The sequence below is a fragment of the Malania oleifera genome, chromosome 2, assembly GCF_029873635.1.
Source record: "Malania oleifera isolate guangnan ecotype guangnan chromosome 2, ASM2987363v1, whole genome shotgun sequence".
NCBI lineage: Eukaryota > Viridiplantae > Streptophyta > Magnoliopsida > Santalales > Ximeniaceae > Malania > Malania oleifera.
In genome coordinates, this window is record NC_080418.1 from 93,606,476 (window position 1) to 93,629,968 (window position 23,493).

The 23,493-nt window shown below is 35.8% G+C and overlaps 1 protein-coding gene across 2 annotated transcripts in view; it reads left to right on the forward strand.

Moving 5' to 3' along the window:
- The window catches only part of LOC131148510 (choline-phosphate cytidylyltransferase 2-like), a 40,691-nt gene extending 21,394 nt beyond the window's left edge, over window positions 1-19,297 (forward strand). For both annotated transcript variants that reach the window (XM_058098230.1, XM_058098229.1), the window contains exons 7-8: window positions 18,523-18,633; window positions 18,754-19,297. In XM_058098230.1, the coding sequence (XP_057954213.1) occupies window positions 18,523-18,633; window positions 18,754-18,957 (315 nt within the window). In that variant the 3' untranslated portion in view covers window positions 18,958-19,297. The remainder of the gene's footprint in view (window positions 1-18,522; window positions 18,634-18,753) is intronic.
- The last annotated feature ends 4,196 nt before the right edge of the window (window positions 19,298-23,493 follow it).

Sequence of the window (23,493 nt, forward strand, 5' to 3'; positions counted from 1 at the left end):
TGTATTTATACTATAGTAGGAGAGGCTCGATTCCTTTATTTATTTAGTTAAACTATGTATATTGAATTTCTATCATTTAGCGGGTTTTTGTATTAAACTTGTGTGATATATGTTGAAATGGAAATGAATGTATTTTCTATACTACTGATATAGAATATGGGAATGAAATTCCAATTTGTTATACTGACAATGTGATAAACAGAGGCTGGTGATACACCGAGCCGCATCAGTAAACAAAGAGGGGTAAACTGAGTGGAAAGACGCCGGTTTGAACCCGCTGGAATTATTTCTATACTATTGATATAGATTATGGGAGATAAAATCATATTTGTATAAATTGAATTTATGATACACAGAACCACAGCTTGAGAGTCCCGGGAGGGTTGAGAAATACTTTCTTTGCAGAGTTGAAATAAACTACTGTTATATGATACGGCACGATATCGTAGCTAGATGTACACGTGCAACCACACGTACTAAACGATGTGGGTACCAAGATGGTCGGCTAGCAGGGTGAAATTATTGGCTGATATTGGGCCAATGGAGGCAGTCGGATCGTATGTAGGTACCCGGCAGTGTCTGCACGAACAGGGCATTGAACGAGTACCAATGCACAACCCGAGCCACGCGGTAAAACTGGTTATAGGGATATTTTGCTGTTGGTCATCTGATAAATCATTAAATGGTCGAAAGACAGATGTGAGAATTTTGTAATATGAATAATGATATACCTGATGCATTACTGTATTGAAAATATTTGATTTATATTCCAGATGTTGAATGAAAATATGCATGTATGCAGTCACACACTGTTGTAACTCCTTCTTCCTTACTGAGAGGTGTCTCACCCTATCTTACAACCTTTGTTTTCAGGTCCATCCGTGCGTCGGTCCTAGTAGATAAAGGGACTAGGGAGGTTATTTTGGTTAGCTTATGTAAGCATCTAAATTTTGTACGAAACTTGATGAAAGTCCTTTTTGGAGGGTTGTAATATGACGATTACTCTAAGTCCGAATGTATGTAAATTATGGATGTATTAGTGAACTCTGGTATAAGGCTAGTAGTAATTCCAATGGATGTTTATGTTTTTCCGCGACATTTACATCATGATTATGTATGATTTACACCCGTATGTCCCTATTTAGGGCGGGTTGTTTCCATATCTTGAACAGGTATAGGTATTTGATGTATGTGAGTGACACCTGAGTCCGTGTAAAGGGTCGGGTCGTTACAACTTGACCAAATTTATCCTTCGCAACAAATGTTTTGTGTCATTTTCTCGATTCCCTAAGAACAAGTCACTGGGATGCAGTAATTTGCATTTTGTGATATCTCAAAGGTGCACTAGGGAGAGGTCTCCTATATCAAGATCAGGGCCAGACTTATATTCAGGGATATATATAAATGCTGATTGTGCTGGGTTGTCTTCTGACTGAAGATCTACAATCGGATACTATATCTTTTTCTGTGGAAATTTGGTGTCTTGGAAAAGTAAGAAACAAACTGTGGTGGCTAGGTCAAGTGTTGAGTCAAGTATAGGGCTGTGGCACACACTACTTATGAATTTGTTTGGTTGAAGAACATGTCGAAGGAACTAGGCTTTCTACATTCTCAACCTATAGAGTTAATCTGTGATAATTGAGCTGCTGTTCATATTTGCCTCCAACCAGATCTTCCATGAGCGGACAAAGGACATTGAAGTTGATTGCCACTTTATTTGGGAGAAACTTGTACATAAGCTCATTACAACCACTTAGGTGAAGTTTGAGTTTTAGCTTGCTGATTTATTCGCTAAAGTCTTGGGAGTTGCTCGCGTTAAATTCCTTTATAAGTTAAGAGCATATGATCTATACACTCCAACTTGAGGGGGGAGTGTTAGTGGTTGTTTAGTCATTTAACATTATTATTATGTGTAGTTATATTAACAAGTGTGAGTTAGTAAGGATATTATGGTCATTGGTATTGTACTTGACATATATTATAAATAGAGAGAGACCTATCATTGAGGTAAGGTCTTCCATTTTACCCAATTATTCAACATGTACCTTGAATGGAGTTATGATATTAGGAAGGAGTAAGGAGGGGATACTTCACCATGCGAAGGTGATCATTGATCATAGAGTGTCTAACAAATGGTTTAGGGATGCCCCTATTCTCTCACAAGAATTTCGCTTTGAATATCACCTCAAATTCTTCCATTGGAAAGAGATTGGCATACCTCTCCCATGGGCCAAGCTTCGTAGGCAGATGCTTGACCACTCCTAGTGTATGCTAAGCAATTGAGTTCATTGGCTTCATATGGCCTTTAGTCTTTGTCAAGTTTCAAACCAAGTTATTTTGCTTTGCCTTGTGAGATGAAGTTGAGTAGCCTTGGTGGCATGGGAGCTTTTGCCATTGATCTTCATTTTGACAAACATCAAGCCTTTGGTTCTTCTACCTTTCTAATGCATTGTGTAGCCATGTTGGGCCATCCTTGTGGGTCCCTCTTCATCTTCCTCTTTTCCTTTGGGAATCTTGCAAGGTGTTGAGTGCAAACTTGTGAGAATAATCAACAAATCAATGCGGGCTTTAGCATACAAAAAAATTTGTGCCCTTCGAATACAATGTGATAAAACTTAGAATCCAAAGACAAGGATGACTCCTTTGAAGATGTTGGCATATGTGGGTTTATCCTTGAAAGATTCTGCCATTGCCATACAACGAAGCACTTCTCTTAGTAGTGGAGGAAGTGCATTTGATGTAGTTTTCCAAATGTTTTGTTGCTATTAGTTAGGCCGTAGCCAAGTGTCGAATACTATGTTGATGGAGCTCTGCCATTGGCCATTATTTTAAATGTAGTAGACAATTTTGTTTCTTTAATATGTCTCTAATGTCCTTCAAGGAAGAGAATCATTTCACATTGTCCTAGTGTGTGTGAGGTTGTGTGGGTTGCATAGAGCATTATACTCAACATTTTTTAAGTCTTTTCAAGAAAATTTCGTGCATTTGCGATTTTGAATTTCATTACTTTGTTAGCCACCATAGCTTGGTGTCCCCAAGTAAGTATACTGTATCCATAGATATTTGGACTTCCTTTTTGAGTTGGCCCTAATTGCACGGAAGTATTGATGCTTATCAAAAAAGGAATCTTTTCAACTTTTTTTTTAGTAGCACAAGCACTAACAAAAGCTTGGGGTTTTGGTACCTTCCCTCTATGATACTCCATCTCAGTAGGAGTGATATTTCCAAATGCGCGAACCAAATGGTTCACTTTGGTTGGATAGTTTCCCTATCTTTTGTTGTAGGGCTAGCATTTTTGCATCAAAGTCTTCTGTATGATTGAAAATGGAACCTTCTTGTTGCATTTAGGTCCCTTCAAGGGAAAATGGCATGGTTAGCAAGTTTGGTAATCTCCATGGCCATTTCAACATCCTTTTTTAGTGCAGCGGTCTTTTGGTGACATTGTTTCCCCACCAATGCTTCAAGAAAGCATGTAATCAAGAGGCAACTGAATTATTAAGCAATGAACCGAGCTTTACTACCACACATCATGGGCGTAACACTTGCACTAATGTGAAGCCAATGGAGCATTCTTTTGGAGGCATTGTTTCCCCGCCAATGCTTCAAGCAAGCATGTAATCGGGAGACAGCTGAATCATTAAGCAATGAACCAAGCTCTAATACCATAGATCATGGGTTTGTTCAAACAAAGCAACATGATTCATTTCATTAGGTATCCATAGACATTGCGTGTTTAGTGGGGGAGGTAATGTAGGCTCAAATATGCTTACTATGCTAGTGAGTTACACAAAGATTGATGAGAATTCACTACTCACTTGTGGGCTATAGAGTTCTTCATGCAATTACAAACCTAAGATGTGGAAACATTATAGTTTGCTCTATTGGCATGTTTACATAATGATCCATAACATAAATTGTACACTAATGAAGAATAGGTGGATGCTAAATTGAATAGGCACGAGGACACATAACATAAATCCTATACTAATAAAGAACACGATGGATACTAGGTGAATAGGCACGTGACATGAGGTTGTAGGCAAGAGAAAAACCTTGGACAAGCTTGGATCATGACACTAATGTTTGTCTCACTCATGTTCTTTTGAAGCCAAGATTTTAGTGTTCAAGTTTATAAGATTTAAGTGCAAATATGATGTATATGATGAACATAGTTAGTCCGATCAACATTAAGTCATCTATTTTAAAATTTATTGGAGATATCATTTTCATATGACATGTGCACTTTGTTTCACTCAAATTTTAATGAAAAACTTATCCTTTCTCTCAATGGATGATTAGATGAGATATAAAGGTAAATAGATGGTTGCTCACAGGCTTATTCCATTGTTCCATGTGTGTTTTTTTTGCCACTAAGCTCATTGTTGCAGAAATTTCTTTTGTTTTTAATGAGTGTAGGATATGGCATATGTTTCTTATCTCTCCTTAAATCCAAAGATAATTCAAAATATTTGACATGTTGGTGATACAAGGAGTTAACTCATAATGTTAAGCCATGTGAAGATTATGGATCTGTTCTCATTGCATAGTTTCATGAAGAATATAACGCCAGATAAAATGATAGAGTTGCCTATAAGTTTTGAAGAAATTTTTATATTGATGCTTCTAGCCTTCTATGTACACTATGTGCCCAATATTGGTTTCTGTGCTTATGTAGAATTTTTGTACTATCAATATTGATAAAATATTTATTGTGTATCCTGTATTTGCCCAACTTGTTATACAATATTGATTCCAAAGCAGCCTGGACATTTCTAAAGTAGCAATAGCAGTCTTGCTATAAGCTGTTGTAGGGAGGAGGTTACTACTTTTAGAAGGATGTTACTATTATAGTATTATCTAGGTTGCAAACGTGAGGTCATAGACTGTTTTTGCATGCATGAGCAGAAGTAAACATCAAATTTGTCCTTGACATATCAATGCTCATATTATATTGAGTTTATATTTATATGTGGGCGCAGGGTGGGGGGGGGGGGGATCGATGGTGTTGTGTTTGTGAAACATTATTTATATTGTTAGCTATCTATACACAATATGCATTCTATGCCCTCAGGACCCACAGGAGAAGTTGGATAGAATGGAATATAATTTAGTAAGTCCTCTGGTGACTATGAAGGTTCTTGTTTCTCCTACTACCTAAAGTGGGAAAAAAAGGTTGGAAAAAGAATTGGAAAAATTTGCATCTACTATCAATTATGGAGTAAGGGTAAGGTTGCAGGATGAAGGTGTTGAGCTGGAATATCAGTGTCTTCTCCATCCTTCTCTTTCTCTGCTCATATTTGTTGGGATTAACAAGAACCTTCGAAGCCTGACCTTGAGGACATACTGAATGACACCCACTCTATCCAAGTTCTCCTGTGGGGTCCTGGCTGTCCCTCTCATTCGTCGATGGTTCTAAGGTCACTGCCTTTGTTTCAGAACTTAATTTTCTTTGACATAACATGTAGTCCTTTTCAATGAAAATTTCATCCAGTAAAGGCAAGATGCATTCATCAGAACCAATATCCTTCTGTCGTGTTCGTGAAATTGATGCACAGCGATTGGAGCACAACAATTTTTCGATAGGGATAAAAAAGAATGAGAAGAATCAGGACTACCTGTAGAATAGCATTAGCTAAATTTCCCTGAGCTACAAAGATCTTTGTACTTGTAGATATCCCTAACAAATCAGTACAATCTTGCGCAGGTGTAGAACTATTCAAAGCCTTTGTATCCGCATATGGTGACTATAATCACATCCATGATCAGCAAGATATTCCCTTGGTCAGCAAAGAATTCTGAGTCTGCTAGACCCACCAAATGAGGCATATGCCATACTCATTCTCATGGTCATGAATCTCTTCCAGCAACAATTTATTTTCCTCCTCAAAGGGAATGCTCCTGCAAATATTATGGTGTATTCTCAATAACTAACTCACTCATAGATCCACTACTTGGCTTGAGTTTCAAATGCTCAAACCATCTAAGCCACCCCTCATTTATCTTCTCTTCAATTGGTGCTATGCCTAGTTTATTGCATACATGTTTGTTCTTTAACTTATCTTTTAATTTTATACCACTCATCCACCATAACATTCGCATTTTGACAACTTTAACTTTTTATATATGTTGTTTCTTAGTTGCCTAACATTCTGATCTATAAAGCATGACTTGCCTTATAGTTGTTTTATAGAATTCCTTTTAATTTTAAAGATATTCTACCATCACACAAAACACCTGATGTACTCCTTTATTTTACTCATCTTGCTTTAACTCTATGTACTTCATCCTCTTCAATTTGTCCTTCTGCTTGCATAATAGATTCAAGATATCGAAATCTACTAGTGTTATTAATTTCTTGATTATAAAGTCTAATTTTATCTCCTATACTCCTTACATTACTGAAATTACATTTCTTGTATTCGGTCTTATTCCTATTTACCTAAAACTTTTAGATTCTAAAGTGTTCTCCAAAGTTCTAACTTAGATTCCACTCCTCTCCTACGTTCATCAATCAAGAAAATATCATTTGCAAACAATATTCACCAAGGGATTTCGTTTCGATATTCTTAGTGAGTTCATCAATAACTAAAGCAAATAGATAAAGGCTCAAAGTAGAAGCTTGATGTACACCTATTGTGATTGGAAATTCTCTAGATGGGACTCCTTTAGCCCTAACGTAGTCGTTACTCTATCATACATATCCGTAATTACCTCAGTATATGCATTGTATACTCCATTCTTTTCTAAAACCCATCAAAGAACTTCCCTAAGTACTCAATTTTATGCTTTCTCTACGTCAATAAAAACCATATGTAAGTCCCTCTTCTTAAACTTTTCCATTTATGGTAGATACTTGCACTCTACCTGTGTAACAAAAATTGGTCTAAATATTTTTACAAACATCTGATCCCAAGCCTTGATAAAGGAGTGGGGTTGCATTAGGTAGCTGGCAGCCAATGTATAACTTATCAGGTCTTTATAACATGAATTCTTAAGAATGGGTATTCTGTGAACTAAACATAACCTCAAGCTTTTAGGTGAAGTAGTAACCTAACACATAATAATGCAAGACTTTACTTTCATAATAGAATCCTAGAGTTCCATGAAAATTGTTAAGGGCCCATTTGGAATTTGGAAAATGTTAGAGAAAGGAAAGAAAAATAGGAAGGAATCCCCTTTCATGTTTGGTTATCAAGGAAAGGGAGAAAGAAAATATAAAATATAACAAATCAATGAACAAAAAAAAAAAAAATTTTACACATCGTTAACATTTGGGATTTCTTAATTTTTAATCATATTAGAACAAAATTCATTTTTAATAAAATTTTGATATGGAAAGAAAATACAATGAAAAATAAATCCTTCTTTTTTTTTTCCTTTCCTTTTTTTTCTAACTATTCCTTGATCTAAATGAAGCCTAAAATAATTTGAATGTGGAATTACATGTCCCAAAATTTAGTCAATAATTCCAAATGCCTCAATTTTTCTCATATATAATCCCTAAACATATTCCATTAATTAGTTTGATTCTTTGAAGTGCTGGAATTAGTTGGTTGATGTAACCTAATTCGAAATTGCTTATTGATGTTGTTGTGGATAAAATCAACCTGTTTTGAGAAAAAGTATTGTTTGTTGTAATAAACAAGGAAATGAAAGTATTTTAGATATTATCTGCTGAAATTGGAAGCCCTAGGATATGGGTATGCTACAACTACCATTGACTCATTCTAAAAATGAGTAGCGCGAAAGTTATCCCAAGTATTGGAGTTCAGTCGTGTAATAATTAGCCAAAGGGCCAGATCCTCTCCTTAGGGAATGCAGTTTAATTCTAAATTTTGTGTAATTCCAAAAGAAATAAAAAAAAGAAGAAGAAAAGTTTACTAAACACAGTTCAGATTTGGGTTCCTGGGATTTTTGAGATTTTGTGACGAAATTAAAACAATGTGAAATTTAATTTATGAACCTAACATGCACTAAATTAATGACAAGAAACGGGAAACAGACACAATAAGATAGACGATGACCAAATTAAATGCCAAACACAATCGTAAGTTTAATCATTCAGGCAAGAAAGAAATCCCACGTTTGAAATTTCGGACAAAAAGCCTAAAGACGATAACTTTACTACGTAATTGAAGCATGCAATCCTAAAAACCTCTATCAAACACTAGAAAAAACTAAACTTTAACACAATCAAGAATTTAAGTGACGATTAAGCTAGATCCAACAAAAGAAACAAACTTGACTCTTTAACAACTTAAAGAATAAACAAAAACACAATAAAAACTCAGACTTTAAATAAACTGAACTTAAATAAAAAGAACCCAACAAAATTTAAATCCTAAAAAAGATTTTTTTAAGAGATCAACTCGAACTTTAACAATGAAAAATAACCCAACCAAAATTAACTCTAATAGTGATATTAAATAAGAAGAGAAAAAAAATAAATTGACTAAAATAATAATAATCCAACAGAAATTTAGAAGTTTAAAACTTTAATTAAAATTCAACTGAAAATTAACTAGAATAAATAAACAAATATTTAAATGCAAGAAAAAAAATTAGCGAACAAGAGAAGAAGGAAAGAGAGAGAGAGAGAGAGAGAGAGATGGAAGAAGAATAGCCGTATGGGGAGGAGAGTAGAGCGAGAGTAGGAGAGATGCTCAGGTTCCCACAGGCAGCAAAGCTGCTGCTGCTGCTTCCTCTGTGCACCCTCCTGCTGCCCCCTGCCAAAGCTAAAAAAACCCTACAAAAGCCTCCTCTGCCGCCTCTCTAAAGCACCCTTAAAAAGACTCGAAGAAATCCTCCCCAAGCTGCCCTCTCCATTTCTCTTGCATGGCCGGGTCAAATCAGGCCCGGCCTCTCCTTTTTTTTTTCTTTTGTTCCCAGTGCGCACACAGCCCAGTCGAGGATGCACACAGCCTATCCGCAAGGACCTTTTCCACGTGGTCACATCCATGAGTGAAGCCCATACTCTCCCTTTAATTCCAAAGCCCAGCTCACTTAGCTCTCTACACGGCCACGCACGCTCCAGCCCACGGTCTTCCATGAAACCCAAAAACCCCTTCATGTGCATTGCTTTGTTCTTCGCACGGCTCAAGCTCATGCATGCTTGTCTCGGTCTCTTCAATTCTACACACGCACACGGCTTCAAATAAATGCGTGCATGGCACGATCACGCGTATGACTCACGTACATTTTTATTTTGACTTTAATTTCTAAAAATTATCTTGCAATAATAAAATACCAAAAGTCCATAAATTATCAATTTAAAGCCAAAATATTGTAAATTAAGCTCAATGTTGAAATATTGAAAATAATTAGACATTTAATTAAAATTATAATCTTTAATGCACGATTTTAAATGCCTAATTACGCAACTTTGACGCGTAATCACACCTCTCGATTAACGTTTTGTTAGTCTCTAACAAATAACGTGAATGAAATCCAGGGCAGTATCCACAAACACTAATTCCAATGAATATTAAATAAATACACATGTGACCGAAATTTACAATTTCACATACGAGGATATCATCAGATTACACACAAACTCATTCATACATAATTCACGCAACTCCGAAGCAAGTCATTCATGCAAGTTTCATCATTATATAGCAATTAAGAACAATATACTCACATAGATTTAACCAGCAATACAATTTAGAGTTAATTTAGTCATATAAATTTGAGTTTAAATAGGCGAAATCTCGATGCATATGTAATGTGTATGGCTTGTTACACCTAGGATATCAGTGGACACCTACAGAATGGTCGTTTTGACTCAGTTTAATTGGTATAAACTCAAAAACACTAAAAAAAGATGAGTTCACTCGTCATATGTGAGGATTGTCATGATCAAACATTCCACATATTGTAAGGAACAAATGCTAAATGTATGGAGTTGACTAGTCTGAAAAGGATCCAGCCTATTTGTGAGGTGTCGGTTCCTTCATCTTAACATCTTCTCACCTACTCGTCATATCCAACAAGACCATTCTAGATCAACTTATTCACAAACCAGGCGTGAATACATCTGAAACATTAGACAGTTGAAGAATCTTCATATGTGGAGAACATGTGTCGTGTCCTTGACTTTTTGTAGTAGTTGTGTGGTGTAGGTATTAATTTTTCACTTCATTCTTGTGCATTTATATCTCTCTCTCTCTCTCTTTTCTTTCTTCTGCTCAATTTTCAATTTCTTTCTTTTCATGGTCAGTTAGGATAATCATTACACTTCTTTTATTATTTTCATACCACCCATGTGAATTAAGCTCGAATAGGAGTCCATGAACTAAGTCTATTTTTAGGGAGTGCTCAGCCTTCACATTTTGAGTAGGTTACAAGACTTAGGTTTTTATCTCCCTACTGGATGTCACCTTTAGGCTAGCAAGTCAAAAATCGAGACTAGTGTACAAAGAATATTTAGAAAAAAAAGGAAAGTTGAGTTTCATGTACTCTGAGCCGACCTCAAAAACTCAAAAGAACGATAAATGGCTCAACAGTACCTCACAAGGTGTCATAATTGCCACGGGTGTTCTCTTAGTGCTCACAAAGAACCCTAAGTACTACAAGTCACGTGAACGTGTATTTTCAGCCTCATGAGATATCATGTAAATACAAGAGTTTATATAGCCATATTAACACGAATGAACTACTAGTCAACCTTCATAGAGTTATAATTTCTAGATTAGCCATATAAAGAGAAACTACACATAAATAACCTAAGTGTGTAACTCCTAGGTTATATGCAAGTATGTAAAGGGTATAAGTCAGTGTTAATCATGGCCTAATCATCCATATTCAACAAATTTTTTTTTTTTTCAATGTGTTTTCTCACCCCTCCCAACTAAAGTGAAGCATTGTCCTCAATGTGTAAGCATAAGAGAGACGGGAGAGATGATAAGAAGGGAAGTAGAGACATGCTTGGGTGGAGAAGTAAGGGAAAAGAAAAACTGAAATTAAGGAAAAATGTACCTGAAAATAAACTAAAAGTAAAACAAAATGGAAATAAAGAAAAGAAAAACAACACAGTATATTTGGAGGAGGCTCAGGAGGAATTTCATTTGATGGGTGCAGGTCTATAAATTGAACTGGCGAGTCTTTAAATTTGAGTTGTCATAATGAATTAGTCTTGTTACCATAGTAGTCAGAGGCGCGAGGCGAGCCGAGGCGCAAAGGGTCTTTGAAGCCGAGGCGCGAGGCGAAGGCGCGCGCCTCATGAAGGTGAGGCGCACAATTATTAAAATTGTGTAAAATATCTATTTGGGGTAATTTATATATGAACATATGAATATCTAGTGATATTAGAATTTAAAATGCCAAAACATTCAATAACAAAATTAGAAATTTAATAAAATTGCCAAGACAAAGCGCAAAAGCATCAACAATTCAACATAGTTCAACATCAAAAGAAAAGAGTACAATAAAAAATTTCAAAATATAAAATCTAAAAATCCTCCTCAATCATCACTCATCACTCATCACTCATCATCAACTAAGTCGGCAAAGATATCATCATCTTCCTCTTCATCATCAGAACTGTTTTCTCCAACATCTTTTTCCTCTTCCGTCTCCTCTGCACTATCAACTTGGATTTCATCCTCATCTACAAGTTCCAACATTGTGGTCCGACCCCTAGCACTGGTTGCACTACTAGATGAAGCCCTTCCTCTTCCTCTAGACGATGATGGCATATTTGTACTTATTCTTGATCTAGTGTGATGCGGGGGGTTATTTAGTCCAGCAGCTCTAGCAACAGAATCCCAAGTCAAATTATCATCTTCAAACACAAGTTCATCATCCTCATCAGAATCACCATCCATCCTACCAATCAACCACTCATTACTATCATTACTATCATCAATGTCCTTTAGGAGGATGGGATCAATGGTGTCACGTTTGTCGTATCGACGCCTTAGAGTTCGATTATATTTCACAAATACCAAATCATTCAAGCGTTGCTGGGATAACCTATTTCTCCTTTTGCTATGAAGCTGCAAAAAGTTTAAGGTAATATGGTTAATAATGATTCTAAAAAGTAGTAGATTGGTAGTTCTTGTTCTTTAATAATTAATCCATGATATACTAATGACTTACATGTTGGAATATGCTCCAATTTTTTTCGCAGCTGGTAGCACTTCATGTGAGGCTAAGAATTTTCACAACAAACTTTTGCAAGTTTGGAGTTGTTGATCCATATGCCATCCACCATTGCGCTGTTATAAAATAAATTTTAAATGAATACCTACTAGGTAAATAATTTCAAAAATAAAGAGGTAGTACAAATGCCACTTTACCTGGTGCTTTTGTCTTCTTTTGTCTCACTGCCAAACTAATTCCAAAGACGCCACTAGCGGCATTGTATTTTTCCAACTCATGTGAAACTTTATCTTGCATTTCAATAGTTGGCAGTAACCTTACAATACATTTGTACAAACCCGTCATAATTTCTTCATCTTGCAAAATGTTGGGGTTTGAATAGAAAAATTCTGGATTCAAGTAGTGTGCAGCTGCATGCAACGGTTGATGGAGTTGGCATCCCCACCTCGTATCAATAATTTCAACTGCCTCCTTGAATTTTTCCTCTCTCTCACCAAAAGCCTTAGCTATGGCTTCCTTAGCCTTATCCATTGTTTCATAAATGTATCCCATTGCAGGCTTCTTTTCCCCATCGACCAAACGGAGTACACGAACAAGTGGACCTGTTAACTTAAGAGCATAGACGATGGTACTCCAAAAAGTAGGCATCAAAACAATAGTAGCTGCTCTTTTGCCAGCCGCCTCCTTTGCCCATTTAGTAGTATTCCAATCTTCAGAAGTAAACATCTTCCTCAAGTTGTTCTTTTGAAGATGGATTGAACGAAGGGTGATGAAGGCAGTTGCAAATCTTGTAACTGCAGATCTAAGTAACTCCTTTCCTCCAGTGAACTGTCTCATCAAGTTGACAACGCCAACACGATTATAGATATAGCCATTCAAAAAAATTGCTCTTTTCAAAGTTGCATGAATTGAAAGCATCTTCCCAATATCCTCCAAAATTAAATCAATGCAATGAGCAGCACACGGTGTCCAGTATAAATGTGGCCTCTTTGCTTCCAACAATCTCCCTGTTCAAAAATCAAGGAATGAAGCCATTAAAATATTAAAATAAACAATATATACACTATAGAAAGTAGTTCTAAAAATAAGTTCTTACCTGCTGCAACATAGTTTGACGCATTGTCAGTTACCACTTGAATCACATTTGATTCTCCAATTTCCTCCACCATCTCATCAAATAATCTATACATTCTATCTGCATTCTTGACAATATTAGAAGTATCAATAGACTTGATGAATACTGATCCCCTTGGAGAGTTCACTAAAAAGTTGATTATGTCCTTATTAGCAACTGAATCTCTCCAACCATCAGACATAATTGAGCAGCCATATTTTGTCCATTCCTCCTTATGGACCTTCAACAATTCTTTTATTCGACTAACTTCCTCCTTTAGGTAAGGAACTCTCACTTCATGATAGCTAAGTGGCTTTATTCCAGGACCATATTGTCCAATCGATTCAAGTGTCACTGCAAAGCTGCTCAAACGTACAGCATTAAATGGTATCCCAGCATCATACATCCACCTAGCAAAATCTCCCATTGCCTTTTTTCTTAGTTCTTTCTTGCACGCTTCATTTATTGATGTTTGCTTCATCTTCCCTTCTTTCCTAGCTTGAACAGCTTTCTTTGGATCGGGAGTGAAAAACAAGTCTATAGGCCCCTTCTGTTTTGGTTTCTTCAAGTTGGATTGGTATGATCTTTTACTTCCATCACTAGTAAGCACTCTCTTGCCACGAATGTCAATTTCTTGAACTTCATCTTCTTCATCTTCACCGTAATGATCTATATCATTAAAGTCGGGCAATAACTCATTTTCCTCCTTTTCCAAATCTTTCTTCAACATATACTCTTTAATCTCCTCACGTACATGAGTAGGGCACTTAGAGCATTCTTTCACATTTCGAAATCCTCCAACAATGTGTTGTTTTGCTCGAAATATTCCTCCCCTTGTGACTTTACCACAAAAATTGCAAGTTAAATTATTTCTATTTTTTTGATCCTCCAAATGTGCATACTTCCATGCGGGATCTTTCTTTGCCGAGGCCTCACATCCAGAACTAGAATCCATTTAAGATTTTAGACTTGGTATCCCGTATCCTATATGAAAAAACAATGCATCATATATTTAAAATTTAAGACTTACATAATGCATTTCCAAACAAATTAGAAAACAGTAGTTAATTTCAATAAAAAGAATAAATATTATGTATTAGTTATAATTTATAAACTTACATTAATTAAACTAAATATTATAAATTAAAAAACAGTAGCTAAATTTTTGTAAAAAAAATAAATATTATGTAGTTATAATTTATAAGCTTACATTAATTAAACTTAATATTATAAATTAAAAAACAGTAGCTAAATTTCTGTAAAAAAAATAAATATTATGTATTAGCTTACATTAATTAACCAAATATTTAATTTATAAGCTTACATATAAAGAAGAAGAAGAAGAAGAAGAAGAAGAAGAAAAAGAGCAGGCAGCAGTCAGCAGCACGCAGCAAGCATGCAGTAGGAAGAAGAAGAAGAAGAAGAGAAGCAGCAGGCAGCAGGACGCAAGTAGCAGCAGCAGCAAAAGAAGAAGAAGAAGAGAAGCAGCAGGCAACAAGATGCAAGCAGAAGAAGAAGAAGATGAAGACTTACAAAGGTTCGAAGGCTTAAAGACGATCTCCAGCTGGTTCGAAATGTTGAAGGCGACGTGACGAACTCACGTCGTGCTCGAAGGCAGTCAGACGAACTCACGACTGCTTCGAAGGCAGGCAGACAAACTCACGAGGGCTCCGGCTGGTTCGAAACAAAGTCACGCAGGTCGTGCTTCTTCAAAATGTCGAAGATGAACTCACAATCCTGGTCGAAGCTCGAAGACGAAGTCGCGAAGGCCTCCGGCTGGTTCAAAGGCTCGCAAACGAGGCTTCGAAGGGTCGAAAGGGGCTACGGCTTTGTTCATGTGAGGGATACGAGTCTGGCGGGCTATTTCTCTCCTTTAAATGGCTTAAAAATACACAAGGCGAGCCTCACTGCTCCTCGTCTCGCCTAGGGTCGCCTCCTGCAGGTCGCCTCGCCCCACCTGGTATGAGGCGGCAGCCTCTTCGCCTCACTGCGCCTTGCGCCTAGGAGGCGCGCTTTTAACTACTATACTTGTTACCTACACAAAGGTTAACCTCAAATAAATCAATACGTTCTATGGTATCAGAAAAAATATGTGCAGACTGCCTTCCTTGTTTTAATAAGAAAGGATCTTTATTCAGTATATTTTTCAGGAAATTCACTTCTTTAAGAACCTGTCTTTGAGGTAAAGTTGTCAGAGCAATTACCTTTGGTTCTTCAGAAACATTAACATTACAATTTTTACCTGGTTCCTTGAAATTTAAACTCTCACCATTCTGCTCAACTTCTTTATCGGGTGTACCAATTACCTTACCACTGCGGGGATTAGCTTCGGCATTACACTCCTTGACATGTACTCCAGTAGGGAGTGACGGTTCTACAATTGCCAATCTCTGAGGATAAGGTACCACAGGTTGGTACTCCTTATTAGTCTTGGCCTCCTCATTAACTTACTTCTTCACTTTTGTGCTCGCTTCCTCTGATTTTTTTTTGACTTTATCTATCTCAGTTGTAACTTCAAGTGTCGGTACAACTATTTGTATGTCGATGGGTATCTCAGGTCAAAAAACTTCTTTCCCACTTCTCGAAGTAACAACGGTCTCTGCTGTCTCAAGAGAGTCCCTTGAGACATTATGTACTTGTTGTTGTTGCTGTCAGTATTCCTGAGGATTAGGCTGAGTTTGTGCCTAAAATTCCCCTTTTTCTAAGTTGTTCAATTGTGTGCTCATCTCATTAATGGTGCCTCGCAATTCATTTACGGTCTGCATATATTGCTGCAGTGTATCCTCAAGAGACTTCTCTGGTGGGGCAGGTGCTACATTAGATTGAAATCCTTCAGATGCATAGCTTTGAGAGATCTGTTGTGGCTAATACTGATGCTGAAAGACAGTCTGATGATATGACGGTTGATAAGGGGGTGCATACTTGAATTGACTGATCTGCTCCTGCAAAAATTGAGTTCTTTGTGAGGGAGAAAATTTATGCAGAAATTCACGTTCCATATCAGCCCAATTAGAGAGGCATCAAAGAATTAAACCACATCTTTGTTTTATCCTTCAAAGAGGAAGTAAATAAACGAAGTCTAGTAAATTCATCAGTTCTAGCTCTAGGAAAAAAAATATTGCAAATCAACTCAAGCTTCATCAGATGCTGATAAGTACACTCGGATTCCGTCCTGTAGAACTGAGGTATCAATGACGTCCTCCCATGCCAAACCATGAAATTAAGTTCGTTATTAGGTAAAACAGTGTAAGATGGTTCAGTGGTGCATGTAGGTTGCAAAAAATTCATAAGATTGTGTGGTGTAGGTGCAGCCATATTTTATTTTATTTTATTTTTTTTCAAAACCTTTTTTTTTTCATAAAGAACAGGAAAATAAAAGGGAAAAACACTAATTTGAAACTAAATCTGACATTCTCCGGCAATGGCGCAAAAAACTTGACTCACTCTAAAAATGAATAGTGCGAAAGCTATCCCAAGTATAAGAGTTTAGTCGTGTAATAATTAGTCCAAGGGCCAAATAGTCTCCTCAGGGAATGCAGTTTAATTCCAAACTTTGTGTAATTCCAAAAGAAATAAAAAAAAAAAAGAAAAGTTTACTGAATATAATTCAGATTCAGGTTTTTGGGATTTTTGAGATTTTGTGAAGAAATTAAAATAATGTGAAATTTAATTTATGAACCTAACACGCACTAAATTAATGACAAGAAACGGGAAACAGGAACAATGAGATAGACGATGACAAAATAAAATGCCAAACACAATCCTACGTTTAATCATTCAGGCAAGAAATAAATCTCATGTTTGAAACTTCATACAAAAAGCCTAAAGACGATAATTTTACTACGTAACTGAAACATGCAACCCTAAAAACCTCGATCAAACACTAAAAAAAACTAAACTTTAACACAATCAAGAACTTAAGTGACGATTAAGCTAGATCCAACAAAAGAAGCAAACTTGACTCTTTTAACAATTTAAACAATAAATTAAAACACAATAAAAACTCATACTTTAAATAAATCGAACTTAAGATAAATAGAACCCAACAAAATTTAAATCTTAAAGAAGATTTTTTAAAGAGATCAACTCGAACTTTAACAATGAAAAATAACCCAACCAAAATTCACTCTAATAGTGATATTAAATAAGAAGAGAAAAATAAAATAAAATTGACTTTAATAATAATAACCCAACAAAAATTTAAAAGTTCAAAATTTTAATTAAAATTCAATTGAAAATTAACAATAATGATTAACCAAGTATTTAAATGCAAGGAAAAAAACTAGAGAACAAGAGAAGAAGGAAAAAGAAAGAGAGAGAGAGAGAGATGGAAGAAGAATAGCCGTATGGAGAGGAGAGAGTAGAGCGAGAGTAGGAGAGATGCTCGGGTTCCCACAGGCAGCAAAGCTGCTGCTGCTGCTTCCTCTGTGCACCCTCCTGCTGCCCCCTGCCAAAGCCAAAAAAACCCTACAAAAAGCCTCCTCTGCCACCTCTCTAAAGCACCCTTAAAAAGACTCAAAGAAAACCTCCCCAAGCTGCCCTCTCCATTTCTCTTGCATGGCCGGGTCAAATCAGGCCCGGCCTCTCTCTTTTTTTTTTTTTCTTCTATTCCCAGCGCACACACAGCCCAGCCGAGCATGCACACAGCCCATCCGCATGGACCTCTTCCACGTGGTCACATCCACGAGTGAAGCCCATACTCTCCCTTTAATTCCAAAGCCCAGCTCACCTAGCTCTCTACACGGCCACGCACGCAAGTTTTTGACAGCCCCTTCACGTGCATTGCTTTGTTCTTCACACGGTTCAAGCTCACGCATGCTTGTCTCGGTCTCTTCAATTCTACACACGCACACGGCTTCAAACAAATGCGTGCATGGCACGATCATGTGCATGACACGTACATTTTTATTTTGACTTTAATTTTTAAAAATTATCCTGTAATAATAATATACCAAAAGTCTATAAATTATTGAATAAAAGCCGAAATATTGTAAATTAAGCTCAATGTTGAAATATTGAACATAATAGACATTTAATTAAAATTATAATCTTTAGTGCACGATTTTAAATGCCTAAATATGCAACTTTGACGTGTAATCAACCATTTTACTTTTAATTCTGATCATCCTCATTTTATCCCTTTATCCTTTGAGGTTCTCTCCTGGCTGTTTCCACATCTCGCAGTTGAGGGGTATATCTCCCTACTATGCTTGCGTATGATATATATATATATAGCACGAAATACTCTTATGAAATAGCATCATTGTTTGCTTGAATAAACTTACAGCCCTTCTTGAATGTTGTAGATTCAAACAGTTGCAAAAACTGCTGGTATGCATCGTAATGAGTGGGTTGAAAATGCTGATCGTTGGGTAGCTGGGTTTCTTGAGATGTTTGAAGAAGGTTGCCATAAAATGGTGAGCAGTATTCTCACCTCAATTGATGCAGTTGTATGGGTTTCAATCATTAGCTTGGATGTAGAAATTCATTTTTGAGAATTACCTTGAGAATTACCCCCCAAATTGCTTGTTTATCAGGGAACAGCCATCAGGGATCGAATTCAAGAGTCATTAAGGGGGCAGCAGTTGGGAGGGACCTCATATTTGATGCAAAATGGCACAGAGAATGTTGAGGATGATGAAGATGAAGATGAAGAATACTATTTTGATGATGATGATTATGATGATGACACAGAAGAATACTATGACGAAGAAGGATATGGAAATGAAGAAATGAAATAGAGGAGCTTCTCCATGTGTACTTAAATTTGGCAGGGCCTAGTCATGGATACCTGTTCTTGTAAAGTACCTTACAGCAGCCGTGGAAGTTGAAATTGGATTGTTGTTACAGAAGGGGCTTAAGGGAGCTGAATTGAAGTTATACTTTCTGTAACATTTTTATTTTCCATTTTTCCTTTTGCGTGGTCCACATTTCCTAGGAACTGGTACCAGATATGCGTAATATTCTGGCCTTCTTGTGGTCTGTAATGCAACTAAGGAACCTTATGGGCAAAAGTTTTACAAAGTTTTGTGAAGCAAGATAGTGTTTTATATAATTTGGTGGCTGGCGTGTTGCTCTTAATTATTTCTTGGTACAAGTTCTTGTAGGATGCAAATTTTCCATGTTATTGTAGGGTGTGTTCTGGCACTGAAAGGTAGTGGAAACTGGTTCCGACTATAATTGAGAAACATTTGAATCGAGTTCATTTTAAAATTATTCTTATTATGTTGCGTTTAGGAGTATGAAGTTTTAAATTTTAAATTTGAATTTGCACGAGTTTTAATTGTAATAGAAAATTTAGGATTTGAAATTTATGCTTCGAGACACGATCTGAATTTCCATGGAAAAGAGTTTTTCCTCGGGCGGCTGCTTGACGTAATGTATAGAGGGTTTTGTTCCGACTGGGGTTTTGTTGTGGTTCTTGTTGCATAATTTTTTTGTCTTCTATGATCTGAAGTATTGTCAACTTGGTAATTGAATGACTATCTAAAGTAGCAACTCCTACGGCTGCTTACAATTTTAGCATCGTGAGCTATCTGCTCATGTGTTATCTGCTCTCCAGTTTGGGACCGTTAGCTACTCTTTAGTAGAAATCTCATTGTGTTATACTATTTATAATCTGAAAAAAAAAAAAAAAGGTAGAGTGAAGAAAAAAATATGAAGGAATTACCTTTTCATATTTTGTTATCAAGAAGAGACAAAAAAAGTGGAATATATAGCAAGTAAATGAATAAATTTTGATTTTTCACAAGGTTAGTATTGGACTTTTCTCGTTTTTTAATCAATATAAAAATAAAATTTCATTTGTAATAATTTGATATAGTGAGGAAATACAGTACAAAATTATTATTATTTTTTATTTATTTTCCTTTCTTCCATTATCTCCCAAACAAAACCAAAATATGTCGAATATTACTAATTAAATCTAATAGATTATAAATTTACTTGGTACCTGAATTAAGATAACAATATTCTATTTTTCGGAGTTTGGTGTTAATTTGAACTTCATATTTTTGCATAAAATGTAAGAAAAGTTTGTGTTGGTTTTTGCCTAAACCTACGCAAATACAGGCTTAAAGCCTTTTCTTACATTTTGGAACATGGATTTTGGGTATTGTATTTGTATTTATGTGGATTTGGACAAAACATAGTATAAAATTATATTTGTTTTTCTTTTAAATTCATAAAAAATCTAAATTCAAGACTTGAAATTCATGTTCCCAAACACTACCTTCATTTTTAAAAATAATCCATATGTATTTAATGCTTAGCTATCACTCAAAATATCATTGATGCATTAATATACTAAAGAAAAGGTCCTTTTAAGACATATCAACCTTCTGTTATATTCTAATATTTTTGAAAGAATTGTATTAATTGGTGCAAAGTACCTTTTTTTTTTTTTTTTTGGTTTGTTGATGTCATTTTTGTCTAAATGAGTGAAGTGAAGTACCCTTTATATGCCTCCAAGACCTAATCTCTTCTCACATTTCACCAAATGGCCAATTAAGGATATCTTTGCCATTTAGGGTATCCCTTTCCAAATATCAATTGATGAATCCATCTAAATTCAATCGGAATCTTGCCAAAAACCACATCAAATTCCTGAAACCCTAAATTGTCACATTGAACCCACTGGAGCTCTAAAACAGTCAAATTGAAAACCTTGCAAGCAAAAAAAGTATAATCGAAACACCAAGTGCACCATAAGATTCCAAAATTCCCAAATTGCCCCTATTTGGAACATTGTTAAATCAAATCTCAATCACCCCCAAACCTTCGAACCAAACCCATTCAACCTCAATTGCAACATCAGACTTGCAATTTCACACCAATTTGAGTTGATTCCCATTCAAAGAACCAATATGAGACCCAATTTCACACACCCTAAAATAGAACCCCAATTTCAATCCAATTTTGAAAATTTTGACATAAAACCCATCCAAGCTCAAAATCCTCAAATTAAGACCCAATTAAACATGAACTCTCAAAATCAAAGCTCAATTGAACCTTAATTTTCTAATTAAGCTCAACTACATTTCAATTTCTAAGATTTGAATTTAATTGGTTTTCAATTTCAATTTTACCTCAATTTTTGCAATGAAACTTAGTTGAAACCTCAATTTCTCACATCAAGCCTTAGTTTTGTCAATTAACCCTTAATCAACACCTAACCCACCCACCTTGATACTAGTTTTGCATTTAATTAGATCCAATACACCAATTCCCTAATCTTCAAACATACCCCTAATACAGCCTCAAGAGGGAGGGAGGGGGAGGGGGGGGGGGGGTGAATTCGGTATTTTAACAATTCTTTAAACTTATTCACCACTTAATCCCTATTTCTATCTTTCACAATTTACTTATCAAGTTCGTGTGAGGTTATTCAACATACACATGTAATGTACGTAATGAAAAGTGTTGCGAAAAATAAAAAGAATAAGGGAAGAGAGAAGGCAAATATGATTTTACGAGGTTCAGCCAACCCGGCCTACGTTTTCGCCTTGAGAAACCCACTCAAGGATTCCACTAATTCTCTGCTCGTTTAACTGGGACGGAGCTTCCCTTACATCCGCTGCTTACAAGAGATACAACTCTCTGCTCACCCGGTTCACAATCCGAACCGTGATTACAATATAATTTCCAATCTACAAAACAACTCAATATTTGCTTCTACAAAAGCTAATGAATACAATTGAAACCTATCACATATACATATGATGAAACTTGAAGCTCAGTATGTATGAAACGATACAATTGTTATATGAATGAAATGCTTCAACCAATTTCCCTTTTATCAAATCTCCCAAGTAATGATTTATGTAAAAGCTTTGGAGAAAATCAGGGTTCTAGTTCTCTTTGCGAAAATGTAAGAATATCAAATGTGAACTTATTAAAAGCTTTGTCTTGAATATTATATCGATCAAAATCGGAAAGCTTTTTATCAAATATTCATTCACAATGTGATCTTTGTAATATGAAAAAATATATATAAAATGTGATTTCCAAAGATCAAAAATTGAATATAATGTTTTCTAGAAAATATCCCTCTATAAAATATATAGTTAATCAAGCGATTTTAAGATAACGAAAAAATATAGAGCCTTTAACTGATTCAAAACCGTTTAACCAATGGTGAAAACCTTTCTCAAGTATTGATCTTATCAAAATAATCTATAAGTAAGTACACTCAAGATCAATCACTCAACTTATATTCAATAATAGATTTTGAAATGAAAAGTTCTTTGAAAACTAAGTATCAGCAATCAAATCAGTTTATATGAAGAACTCTATGAGACTAACTTTTAACAAGTAGTGTGATTTACCAAACCTCAATATCTAAAAGCTGTACAATAATCACAAGGAAACCTTTTGAGGATCAAGGTAGCTTTAGCTCATATGTGCAGTATAAGATTTGAAATCCCAATCACAACCTCACTAGTGTGATCTCCCAAGCTATGCTAATATGCTCAATCATATGCCAAAGGTTCAATTTTCTTCTTCTCGTGGTTGTTTCTTATTGTTCTTCTTGTTCTTGTTGATCTACCTTGGGGCACTAGGGTTTAGATGTTCATTATATAGGTACTTTGCTCTTAGAATCAATCTCAACCGTTGGATCAAAAAATAGTTTGCGTGTTCTCTTATTAAAATCAAAATTTTAAACTTTCCCGCAAGTTCAGATGACTGAGGGTTGAGGTCCAGATGACTGAAGTTCCTTAGAGCTTCGAAAAAAAAACTTGGACACAGGGTCAGATGACTGAAGTTTCTTAGAACTTCAAAAAAATAACCTAGACATAGGGTTAGACAACTGAAGTTTGGGTTTAGTCTTCTGAAGTGTCGGGTCAGACGACTAAAGACTGAGTTCAATCTTCTGAGGTGCTCCTACCAGGTTTCGTGTTTCACCATTAATTCTTCAGACGACTAAACTTAATCTTCGGTCTTCTGAAGAAATTCTTCAGACGATTGAACTTAACTTCGGTCTTCTGAAGTTACATCTTTAGACGACTAAACGTTGAGTTTGGTCTTCTGAACTGACCCACTTCTAGATTTTCCTTTTTATTTTCAAAAATCTGTTTTACTCTCTTTCTTTTCCCTTTTATAAAAAATATTTTCTGGGGTTTTAACAATATCTATAAGTCCAAAAATATCCCCTAATGATGTTCATGAGATGCATGAGTCCTAAGGTCATTCTAGGGTGTATATTAAGCCTCAAATTAAATCATATGAAATGTAAATACATTTAGTTCTAAATATCCATTCCCATGACGATCTTGAAC